Raw genomic sequence first — 21,916 nt, forward strand, 5'->3', positions numbered from 1 at the left:
GCCAGAACCTGAGATAGCTATGTTGAAACAAAGAAACTAATATGATTCAACTAATCCTCTAAGGAAATGCCAAATAAACTTTAGAAATTTTAAAAATGGAAGAAATCGAGGCAGAAGCAAATACAATAGTCATGTTAACAGAGACAGTTACCACATGAACTGGTTATGAAGCTAGGAAGGGATGAAGAGGGAAGCTACACAGGAGTTTGGTTTTGACTATGCTGGAAGAGATGTTCAGGGGACCAACTGGAATTAAAGCTCTGAATTAAAAGGGAAAGAAGAAGCCAGAAATAGACATTTAAAAGCTATCCATACAGACATGATTGCTTGGAAACATGAAAACACATGAAATTAACTGGGCAGAAAAGACAAAGCAAGTGAATCAGACTGAACATAAGATTTTATTCTTTTGTTCGTTTTAGACAGGGTCTTACTCTGTAGCTCTGGCTGTCCTAGAATTCACAATGTAGAGCAAACTGACCTACAACTCACAGAGATCTGAACACCTCTGCCTCCATAGTGCTGAGATTAAAGGGCAAGTGCTATTCTGCCTGGCTAAAACCTTCCTGCTTAGATTAGATTATTATAGTCTAAAGATTAGAAAAATATCCTCTGTTCATGCTTCAGGAATGCTGTAAAGGACATTTTATTCTCCTTCCCCCTTTGCTAAATAAAACTTAACTGAACAAAGGCTACATACAGTACAAGTCTTCTATGAATCATAAATGTTGTGCCTGTGACTTAACCTATCTTTCTGATTGTTCACACTTCTAATAATGAATTCAAACATTAAAAGCTACCCGTGGTTTATAGATGTACAGCAAGCTTTGCTCACACGAGAAGACCTGAGGATGCCTTTTTCCTACCCTGCTGAGTAATAATTTTATTATGTTTCTTGTACTGTGGAGTAATCAAAATTTGGAAAAATTGTTTATGTCATTTTATCAGTTTTACAGGTAACAGCCATGAGCCTAGTAAGTAATATTAGACTACCAGAGCAAGTGCTTTAAATCTAAGTCTCCATGTAAAGATTTACTTACTGCTTTTATAAGGATATGTATGAGCTTGCATGAGTTTATGTATGCCATATGTCTACCCTCTGAAAAGGTAATCTGGCATTAATGGGCTATCATATTTGTTTCCTTTTATCTTCCCAGAAAACATTTGATGATTTCATGTATAAAATTAGTAGACCACTATTGTGTTAATTTGCTTTTATTTGTGTATATGTGACATTCTTTTCTATGAGCAGTTTATAAACATGTTAATAATATATGTATATAGTTTAGAGCTCATGAGTTCTGTACAGGCTGCTAAAACAGTAATCTACAGCCCTATGTCTAAACAAATTAAAATTGTTTTTGAACTATATTTTAGTGTGTATATGAGTGTGTGTGCATGTTCGGAGGTCAACTTGTGGGAGTCAGTTCTTTCCTTTTCCATGTGGGTCCCAGGAATCCACTTGGGAATCAAGCTTGGGAGCAGGCAGCTTTACCTGATGAGCAATCTCGGCCACCTCTAACCAAATTTTCTTCACGGAGGAAACTACTTTTACCCTTCAACTATGTTTTGATAGTTAGCCTCACACATTAGATATATGACTACATGTTTTATATACACACTCACACACACGCATTGTATATGTGTGGGTTGAGAGTGGGTATGAAGGGACAGGGAGATGGGTGGAACTGGAGCACACAATGTGAAACTCACAAAGATCAATAAAAAATGTTAAAAATTAATGACAGGATACTTAAGATGGCCATGAACATAGTAATCATCCTATCTCAATTTCTTCAGTGTTAGAACTACAGGAACTAACGCCATGCATAGCAAAATATTTATCTTCATCATCATCGTCCTCATCATTATCATCATCATTGACTTTTTTTTTAAAGACATGTCATGTAGTCTTGACATCCTGAGGATGACAAGCATGTGTTCCACACCCAGTTTTATACGTCCTAGAGACTGAACTAGTGTTTTGTGCATGCTAGGCAAGCAATCTACCAACTGAATTGCAATCCTAAGTTTAAACATTTTACTTTTGATTGACATATTTGTATGTATTCATAAGGTACATAATTATGTTTAATTAAGATATACACAAAGTAATGATTACCTCAAAATAATCAGAATATCTATTGCCCTAATGTTTTATCATTTCTTTATGATGAAAATATTTAAAATCCTCTTTTGACTACATAAAGATAGACAATGTGTTCCATGTAACTTTGTTTATCCTGCTGTGCTACAGAACCTAGTAACTTACTCTTCTCCTCTAACTGTCCTCACACCCCTTCCAACCTTCAACCCCACCCCCACACCTAAGATAACTATTATTATACTCATAACTCCTATGTATTTGGCTTATTAAGATTCTAAGTATAAGTTAAATTATGCAGGGGTGTTTATCTGAAGTATTTACCTAATGCCATATAGGGACATCCTTGTTGAGTCAATTGACAAGATATGGCTGAACACTATTCAGGTTTTATTTCTAATTTTCTAATACACATAATCTCAATTACAGTAGAATAAAAAAAGACTTGATTTCAATAAAGTTCCAAGTAGATTTGTGTTTATGTAGGCTAGACAGGTAAGAGAGTACTTGGCCAATGGATACTAAGTCATAGAGATGAGCAAGTTCAGGTGTACTTTTACACAGTATGGTGACTACAGATAAAAATAGTTCACTCTAGATTTCAGAAAGCTAGAAATGTTTTCAAAGTTTACATCATTAAAAATAGACAAATGTTTGAAGACACAGGTATGTTTAGCCTGCTTTTAAACACCATGCAATAAACATGTATATTAAAATCCAATCCCATTAATATGTCCTGTGTTTACATTTATGTATCAAATAAAAGTACACAAAAGGGAAGTGTTTTGCATAGCATTCAGTTCTTGTTACATGCATATGTAAATGTATCTTTTATTCAGCTGATGTAAATGCTGTCTCCCAGGCTTACTGCCTCCATCTGCTAACCTAGGCCTAGGACTAGTCCTGGAAGCTTCCAGACTCCATACAATCTTATCTAAGCCGAGAATGTTTTCAGTCTCTGAGACTTACTGCTGAATAAGCTCTCCCTTTCTAGCTCTTTCTGAACTCTGGCTGGCTGGTCAACTCAGCTGTTCTGGCTCAAACTCCTCTCCAAACTGACAGATCCAACCTGGTTTCTCACCCAGCCTCTAACTTTTTGCTCTGCTTGGCCTCTAACTCTGACAATCTGTTCTAATCTGGCTCCTTCTCATTCTCTGGCTCAGTCTGGCTTTGCCTGTGTCTAGCTTGCTCCCTCTTTAACCTGTCTCTGTAAAACTCTCCTGGCAAAGCTGCCTCCTTCCTGTCTCCCTCTGCTGTTTCCTTTTATGTTGCCTCTTTCCTCTCCATTCTCCTGAGAGGGGCATATCCTATTCTGTCAAATCTTTCTCTGATTCATCACTTTGTTTGCCACTCAACTAGACATCACCTTTAAACATAGGTGCTTCCTTCTACAAACTAACTTTACCTTTACTGTTTGGAACTAAGGGTATACACTAAAGGTATGTCTTTTTCCAAAGCTAAGGATTAAAGCTGAGTGCTAAGGGCTGAGCCACGCCACAACTAGAAACATTTCTTTTCAGTAAGTAACATTATCTAGGAGTTCACAGTGTGATCAAATATCCAGCAATATGCATATGATAGGCTATCTTTCTGAGAGTAGAGAAAATTATTTTTAAATTTCTAGTTGACTGTTTTGACTCTTGTTTTTCTGTTCTTTGCTTATTTTACTGTCTTTCATTTTACTTCATGTTTGCTAATTTTAGGGAAAGTTAGCAACATTATGTCTCTCTTCTTATGCTATTAAACTACCAGGAGAGTATCAGTCCAAACATTTGCTTCACGGGTAATAACAGTGAGGGGAGGAGGAAGGAAAAGTCTTATCCTTCAATGTTCAAATATTTGTTTATTTTGTAACTTTCTTTTAATTTTCCTAGTATCTCAAAAATCCAGATACTCTGGGGATTTGGTTTTTTCCCTCCTCCCTGAAAATATAGCTAGATGTATACGTAGGAAAAGCACTAAAATTAAAAGAGAACATGACCCATTAATTAATCATCATATGATACCATCTACTTTCCCGTTGTAAGATTTTGCAGAAAAAGTAAGAATGACGGGTGGTTTATTTGTTACCACATCAAGATATGGCTCTTTTATATGCTTTTTTACCATAATCTAACTACTATTAGCTTTTAGTGTGTTGGCATGGGCATGTACACAGGTGTGCACTCACATGCATGCCTGTTTGCCTTTCTTTTTTTCCATTTGCTCGAAGGACTAGGTCTTTAAAGTAAAATCCTTTAGCATATACCTTAACTTGGTTTGTGGAAGGAGTATAATTAGAAGTTTAAGTTCACTGTGTTATTTCTATTTCTAGAAATCAGGATGAAGCTAAAAGCTGTTCCTGATTGTTTATCACTCATTCCCTCTTCATAGCTGGTCTTCCAATCACAACAGTGTTTTATTAATACTAACATGTCCTAATGTGTACTGATATTATCAATTAGTATACACTAACATTAGAATACATTAACAGTGCTTTAGGGCTGATTAAGAGAAGCAGTAGCTAGGGGTCATTTTAGTGGACTCTACTACTTTGTATTTAGGTGCCAACCCTGTATTTTGAATGTGCAAACTGGGAACAACAACCCAGTTTATAAAAAGGACCTAAATAAAATTTTCCTGTATTTGAGACATTTTACTGCCATCTGCTGGAAAACTATAAAATAACTGCAAACTGTATAACAATTTAATGAAAGATGTCCTGAGTCACCTTCACAGAAAGGAACAATATACTGTACGAGGATAGAGAGGATAAGAGAGAAAATTAGAAAGGCTTCTTATCACCTGGACACCTGATAGGACAGTTGGTGAAAGTAGCTCTGCTATTAGGCTGGCTTGCAGAATGTCAGTGTTCTATCACAACTGACAAGCTTTAGGGAGTAAGTGCACATAAGAGGAATGCCGGGTTGCTTATGACCTACGTATGATAAATACCAGAAAGTACTATATGGCAGTAGCAAAAAAATGGGAAGCTTATAAAACCATCCATTGCTAAGCTTTTACCTTCCTCTATTTCCAGAGTTTTGCATGATAGAAATATTTCGTTTAAAAGGATGGCTTTCATAGGTTACAGCTACACTAAAAATGAACATTTATTAAATTTCAGCTCTTATGTTCCTGTAACTAGTCAACTCCTATTACTGTTTGTAGACAAGGAATACTGTCATCTGAAGAAGCCAGATCATTTCTGAAAACTCTCAACAGTTTGAACATAGTCTTTTAAAATTAAAACTATTAAGACTATTATTATATTTAGTGTATATATGTTTTGCCTGCATGTGTGACTGTATATCATGTGACTGGTACACATGGAAGCCAGAAGGGGTGTCATATCCCTTGTAACTGGAGTTGTGATCTGCTTTATGGGTGCTGGAGATCAAATGTAGGTCTTCTGTAAGAACAGTCAGTGCTCTTAACTTGAGGCCACCTCTCTGACCTCAAGTATAATCTTTTGATTAATAAACTAAAACCTGAAACTTGTCAAGGGAAGAGTAGTTTTACTAGATTTTCTAAATCTTGAAATGAACATTTCAGAAAACATTACATTTTCACAAGAAAAGAATTTGATGGGGCTGGTGCAATGGCTCAGAGGTAAAGAGCACTGGCTGGCTGCTCTACTAGAGGTCCTGAGTTCAATTCCCAGCACTCATACAGCAGCTCACAACTGTCTGATAACTGTAGTTCCATGAAACCTGATACCATCTTCTGGTGGGCAAATGTCATGCATATAACCCACCCCTATGCATAAGTAAATAAGTATTTTAAAAGTATTGGATGGAATAAAATCAATGTTGGAATCTGCTGAACATGAGATTAATACTGAGGGAAGTAAATACTCAAGTTGCTCTCATTCTTGTCCAGGTGACTGTAGTAGCATCCTGACTTGTCTCTGCATCCCCATTCCTGCACCTTTGCTATTAAGGCATCGTGAAGAGTAAGAATCAATGCCTCAAGCCACCCCAAACCTCAAGGTCTGGCTGACCATGCACGTGGCACCACCCTAGTCCAATCCTGTTTCCAATCCTGGGATTATCTGCTGTTCACTCAGCTGCTCTCCTAATTAGATTCCCTTCTCCTAAGTTTCTGTAAGTGTGACTTGCATACTAATGTCAGTCAGGCGATTACAAACACCAAACAGGTCTTTCTCAGGAAGCTAAAATGGTTCGTCCACACACTTAGGCTTCCCCAGTCCTGCTCCCAGCTTTGTTTTCTGCTTTGTTCTTGTCAAGATCAGGCAATATGGCACCACTTTTTACTTGGGCTCATTGTCTATGACTCCTTAGTAGAAAGCAGCTCACAAAATTAGGGTTTATATACATATTTTTCCCAATTCTAACCTCTAGAGCCTACAATGGATTCTAAAACTTAAATATTTAGTAATATTACTTAAACAAACGTCTAAAACAAACAAACAAACACACACACACCCAAAATTCCAAACAGGCAACAGAATTTTTAAGGGCACACTTTTCCTCCTCCATCTCATTTATGCTGTTAATTACATTTGGTAGTTGAGTGGGGAATTCTTAGTAGAATGCCTTTATTAGAAAAACTGAGTGGAAATTTACCATTCAGAGATATTGGAGAAAATAGATTTTTAAAAATTACATCCACCTAATAGACCCTTTCTTCTAACTCTAGAGATTAATGGAATTTTGGCCATTATTAAATTGTAACAAAACATATGCAAGAAACAACTTGAAATAGCATCTTTTCAGAATTATGTAAATCCTGATATGTGCACTTTCTGGCGGCTCATGAAATTGAGAACCAGTACAATGGACCAGCCCATGAACTGCTTTAAGTTCTAAGAAAGATAAGATGGCGTAATCATTAATACTACACTAATACTGTCCCCATGACTGATTAACAGACATACCTGTCCGTTATCTTTCCTCATCTTTATTCCTCATTAATCTTCATTACTCATTTAGTCACGCAATATTTATGGAGTATCTATCAACCTGCCATCCCTTTGACAGGTAATACCTAAAGTGAATTGTCTCCTCTTGCTGTTCAATTTCATCTCTGAATATACTATCTTCTCAAGCCATTTCAGTATGGCTTCTGCTTCTATATACCATTAAAACTGTTGTTTTAGACTAAATTCACTAAGAACCTTAATGTTGCTAAATCCTATGAAGATTTTGTTTTTAGTCCTTATTGTAGCTTCCCCTCGGTAGCATGTGACAAAGGTGATGGCAGGTCTTCAGTCTCTTGCTCTATTATTTAGTCCATCTATTTGACAACATGATCTCCCCCCCCACCACCACCCTTATTTGATAAGTTAACACTCATACAGGTCAAATGAATAATGTTGAGATTAACAAATTATCCCAAAGTAGACATGAGCTGTATGACCACTGCCTGGGTCAACAAAAAGGACACTGAAAGCACCCCAGGAGCTTGTCATATCGTTCCCTAATTCCTACCTCTTCTCTAAAACTAACCACTACTCTGACATCTAACACTACATATTAGTTTTGCAACTTGTAGCTTCATCTAAATGGATGGGACAGCAGGCATCCTTGGGTGTATTGTTTAGTGAATTCTTCAGTAAACACTATACCAATCCACTCATTCGTGTTCCACTAGGAAACCTGAACACGTATTAGGTCAACCCTTTCCTGTCTTAGGTCCTTAGAAACACACTGTCCTGGACCACACTTTCACTTTAAATTTTGATACATAGAATTTCTAACCTCTATCAACTGAATCAGTTATTTCCCTAAAGATTACTGTTATTTATTTTCTGCTAAAGATATTGCCCTCAATCCAAAATCAGCACAAATCCATTCTACAAGCCTATCATGTTACTTCTCTCTTTTAGACCTATAGTACAGTTGGAACTGGTTCTGTCAATGATTTAGGAAAGAAGTGAAGACACGCATGCCCTTACTCTTCATGAATATTATCTGACTGACCCGACACCAATGGCTGAAAAGAGTGACCCCTTACTATTCCTCTAGGCCCTCTTTGTTATAATATGCATCTTACATGAAAGCACAATGATTTCAGAATTCTTAATCCTATTTAATTAGATTTAAACAAGTCTTGATGTTAAGAGGTTGAGTATCCTTGTTTTGTTTTCTTGTACCCTGGCTTTCTTTTGTTTTGCTATTGTTTGTTTGTTTGTTTTGAAACAGTGTTTCTTATGAAGTCCTAGCTGGCCTGAAGCTTGCTTTGAAGATGAAGCTGCCCTCGAACTCACATAGATCCATCTGCCTCTGCCTACAGAGTGTTGACATTAAAAGTATGTACCACCATTTCCAGATATCCCAGCTATTCTCTGTCTATGTCATTTCTAGGTGAAACAGAATCCATATGATAACTTGGAAAAGGAATATAAGAATATCATTCTTTAATTCTGATCCTGAGAATTGAAATAATACTGTTTTCTAATTTACAAAAGTGGTGTTCTCTGTGTGTGTGTGTGTGTGTGTGTCTCTTTCTCTCTTCCCAGTCTGAATGAAATCCAGTCTTTCATGCTACACACGCTCCCAAACATCCAGTACAACTCTCTCCTAGACTCTCATTTATTTAAAGCTTTTTTAAATTTCTGTGTAGAAACTTTGCACATCACATTAGATTTCTTTTTCCTAGCCCAGATAGTCATTGTTTTATGATGTTCTACTAAGCATATTAATTTTTCAATGACTATTTGCCAGCATAGACAGATACCAGTAATCTTTATTTATTAATCTTAAATGCTTATAGTTTTATTTCTACATGTATTTGTTCTATCTTAAGTTAAAAAAATATTAAAATCCTACTATATTCTTTTTTATTCTTAAAATAGCACCACATGTTACAAACTAAGTATTCAAAGCAATGCTCAACAGAAGGTAACTTGCCTAAATAAAATTCACCAGTAAAGAACAGGCTATCTAATTCAAGATTTAACTGGCATGAAAGAGAAGAATCTCTTCAGAGATAAGCTTTACCACTTTCATATTAATGAGGGTCAATTGTTGTGCTAATTTTAGGAAAACCACTCTGAAAATTTATCACTAAGTCTCATCTGTCAGGACAACTGCCAGACATGTCCAGAATAAAAGCCATAAAATGGCTCACAATCAGGTACCTTTGCTAGCCACCATATGATTTTGTCGTTAGGAATAATACCTGGACTACCAAAGACACTTAACAGTTCACTATATCATCATCATTTGTCGCTTCCTGAACTCTGTAATAACTCTTCAGATGATTATACTTCCTTAAAACCTAAGCACTTTTCAATATAGCAGAAACAATAAAAAAAGAGGAAATGAAAGATGGTAGCTCCTGGCCAGCTTGTATATATGGAATATCAGTGCATGTAAAATAAAAACAGGCTATAAACATTTACAGTCCAACAAGTTTTCAATATTATGAGGACCTAAAGTGGCTTCAACATATGCTAACGTGGCTCAAAGTAAACACGATGACTGGAATATGGTTTCTCCAAATAGTAAACTTGGGAGAAAATATTTGCTAGCCTGATATTTTTAACCGGTAGAAAGTTTTATAAGACAATATGAGAATTAGACGTAAAAAGCATGTAAGTTCCAAAATACATTTAGACAACAAAAAAAAGTTTATAATAGAAAACACAACATAAATCACAAAATTATAGACAGACCACCACCACAGAAAGAACAAATGACTTTATTTACCTACCATGTATCCATGAGTAAATGTTTATGGTTCACTAAATACATAATAATGTAATATAAAAATCCCAAAGCAGGTCCTATTTTTCAAATTACTTGATTACTTTAAATTGAGTATTCCTTTATCATTCCAGTTTAATTATTTAAATATTGCAAAACAATAACAAAACATAAAATGATACATAGGATATAAAATGGGGAAAGTGCTGGCTGTTTTGGGGGTGGTAGTGATTGGGGAACAATGGGATCAAATGCTAAACAAGTATTCTATAACTAAGCTATCCTCAATCTGAAATGAAGTGGCTAACATTTTCCCTGTTATCTACTCAAACCATGGGTCTGAAAATAATTTATATAGATCGATGCAAAGTTAAATTAGCCTACTCTGACATCTACGATAACATCAGCAGCTACAAAAAGGGTGTGTCTCAGCCACTCACACAGTACCTGAAACAATACTACCAATGCTCTGAAAACAGAGCTGAGCAATAGTACAGAAATATGCCATTCAACTTGCCTACACCAAACAGCAATCTTTCTGGGTAGCACACAGATAAATTTATTAGCATATAATAATTGCTGATGCTTGGCTATAACTCTGATGAACTGGATTAATGGGCTATTGATTTGAATACAATGGTTTAAGGAGAAACATACAATACTTTGTTTTACTATAACAGTGACAAATGCTTTAGTCATCCAATAAAACGTAGGGATGTCGTTCCTTTCTTTAGCTTACCTAGTTTAGTGGTGCCCTCTTGTGGGTACTCCGGAAACTGACCCTCTGAAGGAACACTGACAGTTCTCCTCAGACATCGCCCTTTGGTGGAATCTGTCTGTTGGTCCTGTCCTTCCACTGGCATCTGGCCAAGAGACACAGAGAAAACAAAATAATGAACATATCTAAGTACTTTCTTACTGATTAATGCTTTTAATTGATGAAGACAGTAGTGTGAAATGAGATTTGAAAGTAGGAGAGGAATGTAGAAGTGAAGTAAAAAGGATGTTAAGGGATTACCAACTCCATTGCAGGAAGCTGTTGTTTAGAAAGAAAACTAAAGGATCAGGAAAGGCAAGTATGTAAATTAACCTGGAGTCTGTACAAATCCTATCTGGGTGTGAGCCTGCTCTGGAAGCTCAGAGAACAAAATAAAACACCCACACAAATAAAAGGAAAAGAAACAGAGAGAAAAAAGGCATTCCAGTAACTTTACATGTTGTTCTGTTTTATTAATTATTGTTGTTAATGTCTCACTGTATGTAACTTACAACATAAAACATCATAGATATATATATAGGGGAAAACAGAATATACAGGGCTTTATACTAGCTACGCTTTCAGGCTTCAGCTGATTCACTGACACTTCTCTGTATCAGAAATTGGTTTAGAAGCTTTAATTTTATCCAATATTCAAAAGAGCAAAAATTGAAATCAAAGGTGACCATAGAATTAGGCTTCAAAAATTCTCTGAAAATGGAGTTGATTTTATTAAAGATTTTAAGTAAGACACACAACTTTTATTCAGTTGAATCAAATACTTAAATATAGTTCATAAACTGTATTTCTAATGCAAACACATATAGACATTCACACAGGTACAATAATAAAGCAGCATGTTTTATCCCAAAGGGGCAGCTTCCTCTAACAGTAAGAAGTGCTTTTCTGCTGTGGTTTCAGAAGCACACTGAGTGAGTGTCTGCTTACATGGATGAGAGCTATGAACTTAAAAACTATGCAGCAGGTTATTTCTGTACAATAACTGATGGTGTTGCAGTTCGTCTTTGGGGAATGGGACTTAGTAGTTTTCTCACATTTATGGGAGATGAAGTCCAAGGCCCCAGTGAATCAGCTGAGGCCTGAAAGCATAGCTAGTATACAGCCCTGTATATACTATGTTTTCCTCTATAAATATCTATGATAAATTTTATTGTTTCACTCAGTAAGACATTAACAACAATCATAACAACAAATAGTTACAAGAATGTATTTTCTCTTTTTCTCCATTACCTGCCATGTTTCAATGTACGTAATCATATTTTTATCTTTTCTTTTTTTAAGGTGTATTAATTTCTTTTATATAGGTGAGTATACTGTTGCTGTCTTCAGACAAAACAGATGAGGGCATCAGATCCTATTACAGATGGCTGTGAGCCACCATGTGATTAGTGGAAATTGAACTCAGGACCTCTGGAAGAACAGTCAGTGCTCTTAACCGCTGACCCATCTCTTCAGCCCCATATTATTATCTTTTCATGAAATGGAAGCACTTCAGCTTCTCTTTGGAACAGGAGACTTCCAGTATCTTTGGTTATTCTCCTATGTTTTGGTTATTCCAAAGTAAAATAAGAATATTTAAAGAAAAGCACGTTAAGAAGAACACCATTTAAAGATACTATGAAGAACACAATTTAAAAATTAAAATTGTTCATTTCTGGTATTTCTCTCATAATATTTTTCAATTATATTTGATCATAGATAAGTAAAACTGTAAAAACCAAATCTATAGACTATTGTAATGCTAAATTTGGGAGTAGCAGGCAAAAAATATTTTCTTTTTTAAAAAAGATTTATTTAATATATGTGAGTACATCGTTGCTTTCTTCAGACACACCTAAAGAAGAAATTGGATTCCATTACACATGGTTGTGAGGCACCATGTGGATTTTGGAAATTGAACTCAGGACTTCTGGAAGAGCAGTCAATGCTCTTAGTCACCCAGCCATCTCTCCAGCCCTACAAATGGTATTTTCTAACTTTCGTCACAAATTATATTAGTTTGGTAAAGTATGTCAATAACTAATCAGTAATAAGTTTCATTTGCTTCTTTATGGTTTTTAAGAAATCACAGTTAAGCCGGGCAGTGGTGGCACACGCCTTTAACCCCAGCACTTGGGAGGCAGAGACAGGCAGATTTCTGAGTTTGAGGCCAGCCTGGTCTACAGAGTGAGTTCCAAGACAGCCAGGGCTACACAGAGAAACCCTGTCTCGAAAAAACAAAACAAAACAAAACAAAAACAAACAAACAAAAAAAGAAATCACAGCTAATAATGACTAACATTTAATTCTTACTAAGAAAATATCGGATACATGTTGTTAACCAAGGGAGCCCAGTAGAGCATGGGGGAGGGGGAGTCTTTGCAGTCATTGGTACTGAATCAAACAAATATTCTTTAAGAGGGGCAAGGGTATAGGACTTAAATTTATTCTTCTTACCACATTCAAAACCTGCTCCAAAATGTGCGTAGATGTAAAAGAAAAAAAAACAAAATTAAGGTTTACAGAATTGTATGGTGTTAAGCTTATATAAGAGAAAATGTCTTTAACAGTAGACATTAATCATTAGAAGGAAAATAGATAATCTTGCAAATGAAGAGACATAAAGATTGTCCTCTGAGACAGCTGGTATTCCAAGGACAACAATCAACATGCGTCACATCAAATGTGCCAACAAAGCATAAGCAGGTAGACTTGTACCTGACTTGTGCAATGCTCAGTAATCCAATCCCTGTGACTGGGGTCAAGGACATTGTAGCTTTCAGTTCGCTATGAAACACCGAAAGAATGGATATCCAAGCACTTCCTTAGTACTGAAATTTTATACACTCTTTACAAGACTCTATGACATTAAACTAAGCTCACTCTTGTGCATTCAGAAATCAAAGGGTAGAATTAAGAAAGATAGAATTATAAAGACAGAAATCATATAATCAACAATGACAAAACTATTCCTAAAATACTAAGTAATACAAAACTCTGAGAACAGTAACCTAAGTCATCTCTCCCTTTCAGGAGTAAATTATACTGTCTCTACTTAAATAATTAAAGAGTGGCATAGAAAGGTTAAGTGACTTTAAAAAGCAAAAGTAACTTTTTACTTGCTTCAAAAGTAGAAACTAAGGGAGTAAAATAAAGAAAAATTTGGACCACTCAGCAAATAAACTATCTGTAATGGTTTTCAACCTGAATAAGCACTTAAGCACTGCAGAAATATTAGCTGTTTACAGTGTTTCAGGAGCAGGTAATCCACCTCCCCCTGAACTTTATAAAGACTATATCCATGAAAAAACTTCTCTACTATCTGCTTGGTTTTCACTATGACCAAGAAAGAAATACATCAGTCTTGCTATTTGCACCCAAATTTTATTGTCAATTATTTTCTGCAAGTCTTAGTATAGATAAACTATGATCATACATTTTATTTAAAGTATTTACTCTGAAAAGTTAGGTAATTTAATTCTTGATACAAAGAAAGGAGAATACCATTTTTATGTTCTAGATTTAAATTCCTTTTAAATTTTATATATTCATTTATTCCTTTAATGTGAGCATGTATGCATGTATTCTTTGGTGATCTGCATGCCTACGGAAGCTAGGAGAGGACACTGACACGGCCCCTGAAGCTCGAGATAAAAGCAGCTGTAAGCTCCCTAATCTGAATGTTGGCAACAGAACTCAGGTCCTCTGTAACATCAGCAAGTATTGCTACCATTGAACCATCTCTCCAGTCTCCCTACATTTCTTAAGAATAGGACCCAGATATAGCTGTCTCTTGTGAGACTATGCCGGGGCTAGCAAACACAGAAGTGGATGCTCACAGTCAGCTATTGGATGGATCACAGGGCCCCCAATGGAGGAGCTAGAGAAAGTATCCAAGGAGCTAAAGGGATCTCCAACCCTATAGGTGGAACAACAATATGAACTAACCAGTACCCCCCAGAGCTCGTGTCTCTAGCTGCATATGTATCAGAAGATGGCCTAGTTGGCCATCAGTGGAAAGAGAGGCCCATTGGACATGCAAACTTTATCTGCCTCAGTACAGGGGAACGCCAGGGCCAAGAAGTGGGAGTGTGTGTGTGTGTGTGGGGGGGGGGGCGTGTGGGGAACTTTTGGGATAGCATTGGAAATGTAAATGAAATAAATACCTAATTAAAAAAAAGAGAGAAGAAAGTTTCAGAAGCAACGAGGTATCAATGTCTAGCTTATGCTTCAAGAAAGCTTTCCTATTTCCATTCATTCTTGGATTTCTGATCCTGCCACAATAAAAGGAGCTGACTTGCTAAAAAAAAAAAAAAAAAAAAAAAAAAGAATATTTTATTATTATAACACTCAAGATTGCTCCTAAGATACAGTATTGTAAAGACGCCAAATTTATTGGTAATTTTGTTCCATTCCAAAGAACCAAACTAAGAGTTCATAAATCTTAGCATTCTGCTAAGACAAAAACAGTTTCAGATATCAATTTCTTCTGTTCTGATTGTCCTAACTTTATTTTACCATTTCATATTACGGTTTAAAAACTATTCTTAAGAACTCACCCATCTCCCTGTTTCTATGACATGAGAATGCTTTTTAATATTTCTTTGATCTTGGACTGGGCTTCTGAATCATTCTGGATTCAATAAAAATGAAAAGAACTAAGTACTTCAATTCTCATCTTCTGTAGAGGAGGAGGCAGAAATCTGTAAGGAACGAGTGGCTTCAACAGTTTCTAAGAAGTGTTCACAACAAAATAAAATGCAAATTCTTTGTCCTCTTGGATAACTGTCTATGACACCTGCAGAGCAAGTGTATTTATAGTAACATATATTCACATATATACACATATGCTTCCTAGAAATTTCTTTCTCCTTGCTTAGAATTATAAGGAAATTAATTTCAATTTATTCTGAACTCAACAGATTTTTATAATTCACCTTCTCAGGCTCCTCCCACACCTGCTAAATCAGACCTGTGGTAGTAGAGCTCAACACTGTTTTAACAAGATTCAGATGCCCGCTCAAGGCTGACAGCCACTGCCTTAGGGTGCAGTTTTCTCTCCTTCCTACACTATGGCTAAGCATCTCTAAGTGCTACATAGAGGCTCTCAGGTTGAAACAGAATCATTCTAGGCAGGCAAAGTTGAGGACTGCTAAATCTATCTAAATCTATTTCCAGTGTCTCTATTTTCTTCTTAAATCTTGATCAGAACTATTAAATAAAGCAAGAAACACAAACCACTTAATTCTACTAAACCTTGATTTCTGTGCTTTTGAGGTGTGGCCTTCAATCGATTCTAGGAACGGTGAGATTTTAAACAAGGCTTTCACTAGCAAGTTCAGGCCTCTCTGTTCAGCCTACCAGTAAGTATCTTTTGTCTTCTCAATCTTTACTTGTCCTTTGAAAAAATTTCCTTTCAAAAACACAGTAGAACCCTTGGCCAAAGTCTCCTGGATATTCTGTTCAGTAGAATTGCACTTCTCCAGAGGTTCTCTGCTTCCTCAGCTTGAAATTCAAAATGATAAGCCACGCTGGGAAAGGTACATACCAAATACCTGGAGTAAGGTAACCATTGCAGTGTTAAGCAGCCTGTTAGCCAATGACTGAATATATATGTATATTGTGGAAGGGGCTGGTTTTGTTGTTTTCATAATAGGATTAATCTTCTATCAAGTATTCTATCATAGCACACACTTATTTTCTTTTATCCAAATTCTTAAAGCAGTTTCTTTACTGGTGTCTGCCCCCTAATAAGTTTTACATACATGTGAGTAGTTTCAAAAGCAAACCCAATCATGTTATTCTGAGGCTTAACACCCTTCAGTGGTTATCCCTTGCTCTAGCAGTGATTTTCAAAGGAAAGGAATGTTTGCAGGAGACGGAGGAGAACCTCTTTACTTCCACTAGAACACAATCCTATTTATCTCCTCTTTAGGGATTGTATATAGCTTTTCTACAATGCTGTTCAAAAGTACTACCACATAAAGTTCTCCTCACTACAGAACACAGGTTTCCCACAATCTAGCCAGTTACTCTTGTGTCCAGTTTCAGACTATACAGTCCAGGAATACCAAAGTGCTTGCATTAATACAGCCCTACTTTATGGTTCAGTGCTCCTGTTTTATTTATTCTCTCAACTTTAAATTCTGTTGCTTATTTTTTTTTTCTATTCTTTACCTGTCAGATGAACTCCTATTCACCATACAGCTCAGGAGGAACTGACACTTTCAAGGCTCTTCCCTCTGAACTAATGCCTTAATGGGTCATTAAAATATAACTGTCTTAGTTTCATCCCATAATAACCTTTTTATCACTCTAATTATTATTCTAATTTATAACTTTGAACTAATTTAATATAAATTAACAATTTGTACCTTACTAGCTACTCCCTAAATCTTAAAATAGGCACAACCCACATATGAATGAATAAATCTTTTATGGGTAGGATTAGGACCATTTTAGGAGAAGGCATTTAGGGAAGGGGCTAGTTAACATGTAAGGTTTTTTTTTTTTTTAATTTATTTAATGTGCTTTGGAAGAGGAGTAGGCAAACTGGCGAGAGCTTCTTAAGAGTAGAAGCAGAGTGAAACACCAGGCTATCTCATGTTCACCCAAAACACAACACAGGTTGGTATATAATTTAAGGGGCACTGGGAAGCCAACCTTTCTCATATTACATATGAGAAATAGTACGCTCTTGACTAGTCTTCCTTCTTCTTATTGCTTCTTATTTCGATATATACTACAGATTAATAATCAGAGCCCTTGTTTTTAAAATTAAGTCCCCTTCTAATTAAGTGTTCTTTGGTAGTCCCTCATTGCCAGTACACTCAAAATGATATATTTAATGAAATCAAGGTTTTTTAGTAAATAAATATTTTTTAATTTCCAGTTAAATTATTATTCATCAAATTTCCAGTTAAATTATTATTCATCAAGTATCATTTTAACAATATTTGTTTAATTATTTTATGTGTACCACATGTATATAGACAGGTACCCACAAAAGGCAGAAGAATCCCCCTTAACTGGAGTTACTGATCGTTGTAAACCATCCTATATGGTGCTTGCAATTGAACTTGGATCCTTTGCATTCACAAGCAGTAAGTGCCATTAGCCACTGAGTAATCTCTCCAGCCTCACTTATTGTCTTCTTTCCATCACCAAGTTTGGTATAGAAAAGAAGAACTGTGTTTTTATCCTTGTAACATAGAAATGTACAAACAAGAAAACATTACATTTGCTAAAAAAAGAATTAGGAATGAAATATGCCCCAGGTATCAAACCCAGGGGTAAATGGCAGGTAATTTTCAGCTATTTTGCACAGTCCAACTAATACTTACAATCAATATATACAAGGATAAATATATCTTCAAGCAAATTATATTGAAATGTTTTAAAATTACATGATGACTACCTTGTTGCCTACACAACTAGAATCCAGCCTTAGAAATACCAAACAATGGGGACCAGAGAGACAGCTTGGTGTTTAAGATACTTGGCCACTCGTGCAATGGTCCTAGGTTTAATTCCTAGCACCTACATGGCAGCTCACAACTCTCTGTAACTCTAGTCCCATGGGATCCAATGCCCTCTTCTGGTGTGCAGATATACATGCATACAAAACAGGAGTACAAATAAAATAAATTAATAAACAAATCTTTTTTAAAAATCCAAAACACAGAAAGCAGAAATAGCTTTTAACAAACCAGAGCTCAATTTACTTTAACAGGAGGTTACTGTTGCTACAAGAAGCTTACAAACTCAGGTTTCTTCTGTACTTTTATGCTGGCTATACCTGAGAGGGGCATATTTGTTTTGTTTTGTTTTTTGTTTCCTCTATCATTTTCCGTCTACTCCTTAGTCTGTAGTTTACTTGGTCTTATCTCTTGAAAGGAAAATAAAACTCAGGAGTTCCTCAAAGGCCTCACATGCCCTCTTTGAACTGGCTTTGGATCAAGTCATTTGGGTTTCTCCTTAGACCTATGCAAGAAAATAAATTTTGTAACACATATGCAATATTCATTTGACATGCAATTTGCATACAAGCAATTTACTGAACCAGTGAGTTATTTTTCAAGGTGACATTTTTTGTAAACTTCTCTTTCATCATTCTGCCCAGATCTACCCTTCTGCTAAATTTGGTATTTTTAGTATTTTCCATGTATATCCCTGAAATAGACTTTATCCAACCTGACAAGAAACACACAGAGATAAAAGAGGGCATTGAAACAAACACACACACACACAAACACACACACAAACACACACTATACACATATATGAGAGAGTGATAATAGACTATTACACCCTTCATATACTCCATCAGTGCCTGGCTAAGGATTTAGCTTAAATTCTTACAGGGTTCTTTTGATTTTCTTTAAAACAGCCTTTAAAAAAATTTTAGCAGGAAAGTCATTAAGCTTTTCAAGAAACTGTCAATTATTCAAAAGACGTTTCAAATTATCCTCATTATAATTCTGTGTGAATAAAGGTAGAAAGTATTATATCATAATCATTCCATAAAAATGAAGTTCCAATAATTTCCTCCAGTAAAATTAACAAAATATAAAACTTCTTTGAGTAACAGGTACAACAATGGTCTCATTTTTTAAAAAGACATAATTAAACATTTCTGACTTAATAGTGGTTTTGTTTTACCAGTAGATTCTATTTTAAACAAAGGCATCATCCTTTCATCATTTCTTACTTGGCTCAATGAAACAGTCTACTTTCTAGCTCAACTGATTGTTTCCACTCTCCTTTACTCATTGTTCCACATGACCAATAGAATTCTTTAAGAGGTGTGGTGGTCTGAATAAGCTTGGCCCAGGGAGTGGCACTATTGGGAGGTGGAGGAAGTATGGAGTCAAAGTTGGGGTAGGCTTGGAGACGTTACTCCTAGCTGTCTGGAAACTAGTCTTTTGTTTGCCTTCAGAGCACCATGCTTGCCTGGATGCTGCCATGCTCTCACCTTGATGATAATAGAGTAAACCACCAAACCTGTAAGGCAGCCCCAGTTAAATGTTGTCCTCTATAAGAGTTGTGGTGTATATTACAGCTGTAAAACCCTAAGACGAGAGGCAAATATGACACTATCATTAACCTAATAAATACTTTCTATGCTCTAGATCATTTGAAAAAGTAAAGACAGAACTCTTTATCATGGCCTTCACTGTTCTTGATTAGTTGGTTCTTGCTAACTATTACTTTCTATTTTGTAAACCGTTCCAAAAGCTAGGAATGTTTAATGTTTGCTAGATGTTTCTGGATGATATAATTATGATTGCTTTTCCCTCGTTCCCTCCCGGAAAACTATTATTTCTCCCTTAAAACATAATAGCCAGAAGCTGGAAAGAACCCAGATGCCCCTCAACAGAGGAATGGATACAGAAAATGTGGAGTACTACTCAGCTATTAAAAAGAATGAATTTATGAAATTCCTAGGCAAATGGTTGGACCTGGAGGGCATCATCCTGAGTGAGGTAACACAATCATAAAGAACTCAAACGATATGTACTCACTGATAAGTGGATATTAGCCCAGAAACTTACTATACCTGAGATATAAGATGCAATTTGCAAAACACATGAAACTGAAGAAGAACGAAGACCAAAGTGTGGACACTTTGCCCCTTCTTAGAATTGGGAACAAAACACCCATGGAAGGAGTTACAGAGACAAAGTTTGGAGCTGAGACAAAAGGATGGACCATCTAGAGACTGCCATATCCAGGGATCCATCCCATAATCAGCCTCCAAACGATGACACCATTGCATTCACTAGCAACAGTTTGCTGAAAGGACCCTGATATAGCTGTCTCTTGTGAGACTATGCCGGGGCCTAGCAAACACAGAAGTGGATGCTCACAGTCAGCTATTGGATGGATCACAGGGCCCCCAATGGAGGAGCTAGAGAAAGTATCCAAGGAGCTAAAGGGATCTGCAACCCTATAGGTGCAACAACATTATGAACTAACCAGTACCCCGGAGCTCTTGACTCTATCTGCATATGTATCAAAAGTTGGCCTACTCGGCCATCACTGGAAAGAGAGGCCCATTGGACACGCAAACTTTATATGCCCCAGTACAGGGGAATGCCAGGGCCAAAAAGTGGGAGTGGATGGGTAGGGGTCGAAGGGAGGGGTATGGGGGACTTTTGGGATAGCATTAGAAATGTAATTGAGGAAAATACCTAATAAAAAATATTAAAAAAAAAAAAAAGGAAAAAGAAAAAAAGGAAGGTAAGCTGGGCGTGGTGGCGCACACAAAAAAAAACAAAAACAAAACATGGACAAGATACTGGTATTTCTGTAAAGGCACTTTTTGATATTTTCTACTATAAATCTAACCCACCTAAGGCAAGAATTCACTTAAACTTTCCTTTGTAGTTACAATAATAATTTTTAAAACATAATGAAATAAAATTCATATAAAAATCTAGCATTTTAAAATGAATAGTTTAATGGCATTTGGTACATCCAGAACATTGTAAAACTACTACTCCATCTAGTTTGAAATAGTGATGATTTTATATTTATCTTAAATACCGCAATGGGGCTGCTCCTTTGTGATTACATCACTGTGTGTTAGATGTTCAGGAATACAGGATACTGCATTGTGGTACATGATTTAGCTTTAGAAAAAAAATGCTTTCATGTCCTAAGTAGGATTATACAATAGTATAAATTCTTAAGTGTTCACAGAATCGGGAGATAGCGGATACTCAGAAGTGGGGCCCACTGAGGGGCCTTTACACTAGTGGGAAGCATGCCCAAAAGGGCAACAGTGGCAAGGTTCACTGACTCCATCTTCTTGTGTTGCTTCTCAGGCTGAAGGTAACCAGTTCTGCTTTGTTAGACATTGTGGCCGTGATGCACTACCTCATTACTCACCCAGATGCAATGGGTGCATTGGAGGGGAACCTCCAAATGAGACCCACCGACCGCAGAGGGGAACCTCCAAATGAGACCCACCGACCGCAGAGGGGAACCTCCAGAACTGTGAGCCAGAGTAACCCTTTTCTCCTGAAAGCTTAGCAAGTGTCTGTTGTATAAATAGAAAGTGGACTAACACACTAAACAAAGAGGAAAGGATGGGCGAGTTCTCAAGGATATATGAAAGAATCAGATATTTTGGGAACAAATTTTATAAACTGTTTTGTTTTTTGTTTTTGTTTTTGTTTTTGGCCAAATTTGTTCCATAAACGCATACAAGGAATTCCTGTCAGGTGAGGGCACATGCCTGTGATCTTGACATTCACAAGGCTCAGTAAGGAGGATCTTGAGTTTGAGGATATTTTGGATTTACCAAGCAAGTTTAAGGCCATATTTATATACAAAACAAAAGTCCCAAAACAATTACTTTCTTTTCCTTTCTTCCTTCTTCCCTCCCTCCCTTCCTAC

General features: G+C 36.4%; 1 protein-coding gene and 1 long non-coding RNA gene across 7 annotated transcripts in view; one reads left to right on the forward strand and one right to left on the reverse strand.

Annotated features, from left to right (window-relative positions):
* Rasal2 (RAS protein activator like 2) overlaps positions 1-21,916 on the reverse strand; it is a 268,302-nt gene that overhangs the window by 133,816 nt on the left and 112,570 nt on the right. For all 4 annotated transcript variants that reach the window (XM_021170069.3, XM_085842391.1, XM_021169981.3 and 1 more), the window contains exon 3: positions 10,496-10,619. In XM_021170069.3, the coding sequence (XP_021025728.1) occupies positions 10,496-10,619 (124 nt within the window). The remainder of the gene's footprint in view (positions 1-10,495; positions 10,620-21,916) is intronic.
* Positions 1-21,916, forward strand: part of LOC147006177 (uncharacterized) — a 143,909-nt gene that overhangs the window by 87,369 nt on the left and 34,624 nt on the right. For 2 of the 3 annotated variants that reach the window (XR_015048041.1, XR_015048040.1), the window contains exon 3: positions 21,343-21,514. The exons of the other annotated variant lie outside the window; for it this stretch is intronic. This is a non-coding gene — a long non-coding RNA (uncharacterized LOC147006177). The remainder of the gene's footprint in view (positions 1-21,342; positions 21,515-21,916) is intronic. 3 annotated transcript variants of the gene reach the window in all.

The sequence above is a fragment of the Mus caroli genome, unplaced genomic scaffold (assembly GCF_978045245.1).
Source record: "Mus caroli unplaced genomic scaffold, Mus_caroli_1 scaffold_1, whole genome shotgun sequence".
NCBI classification, from domain to species: domain Eukaryota; kingdom Metazoa; phylum Chordata; class Mammalia; order Rodentia; family Muridae; genus Mus; species Mus caroli.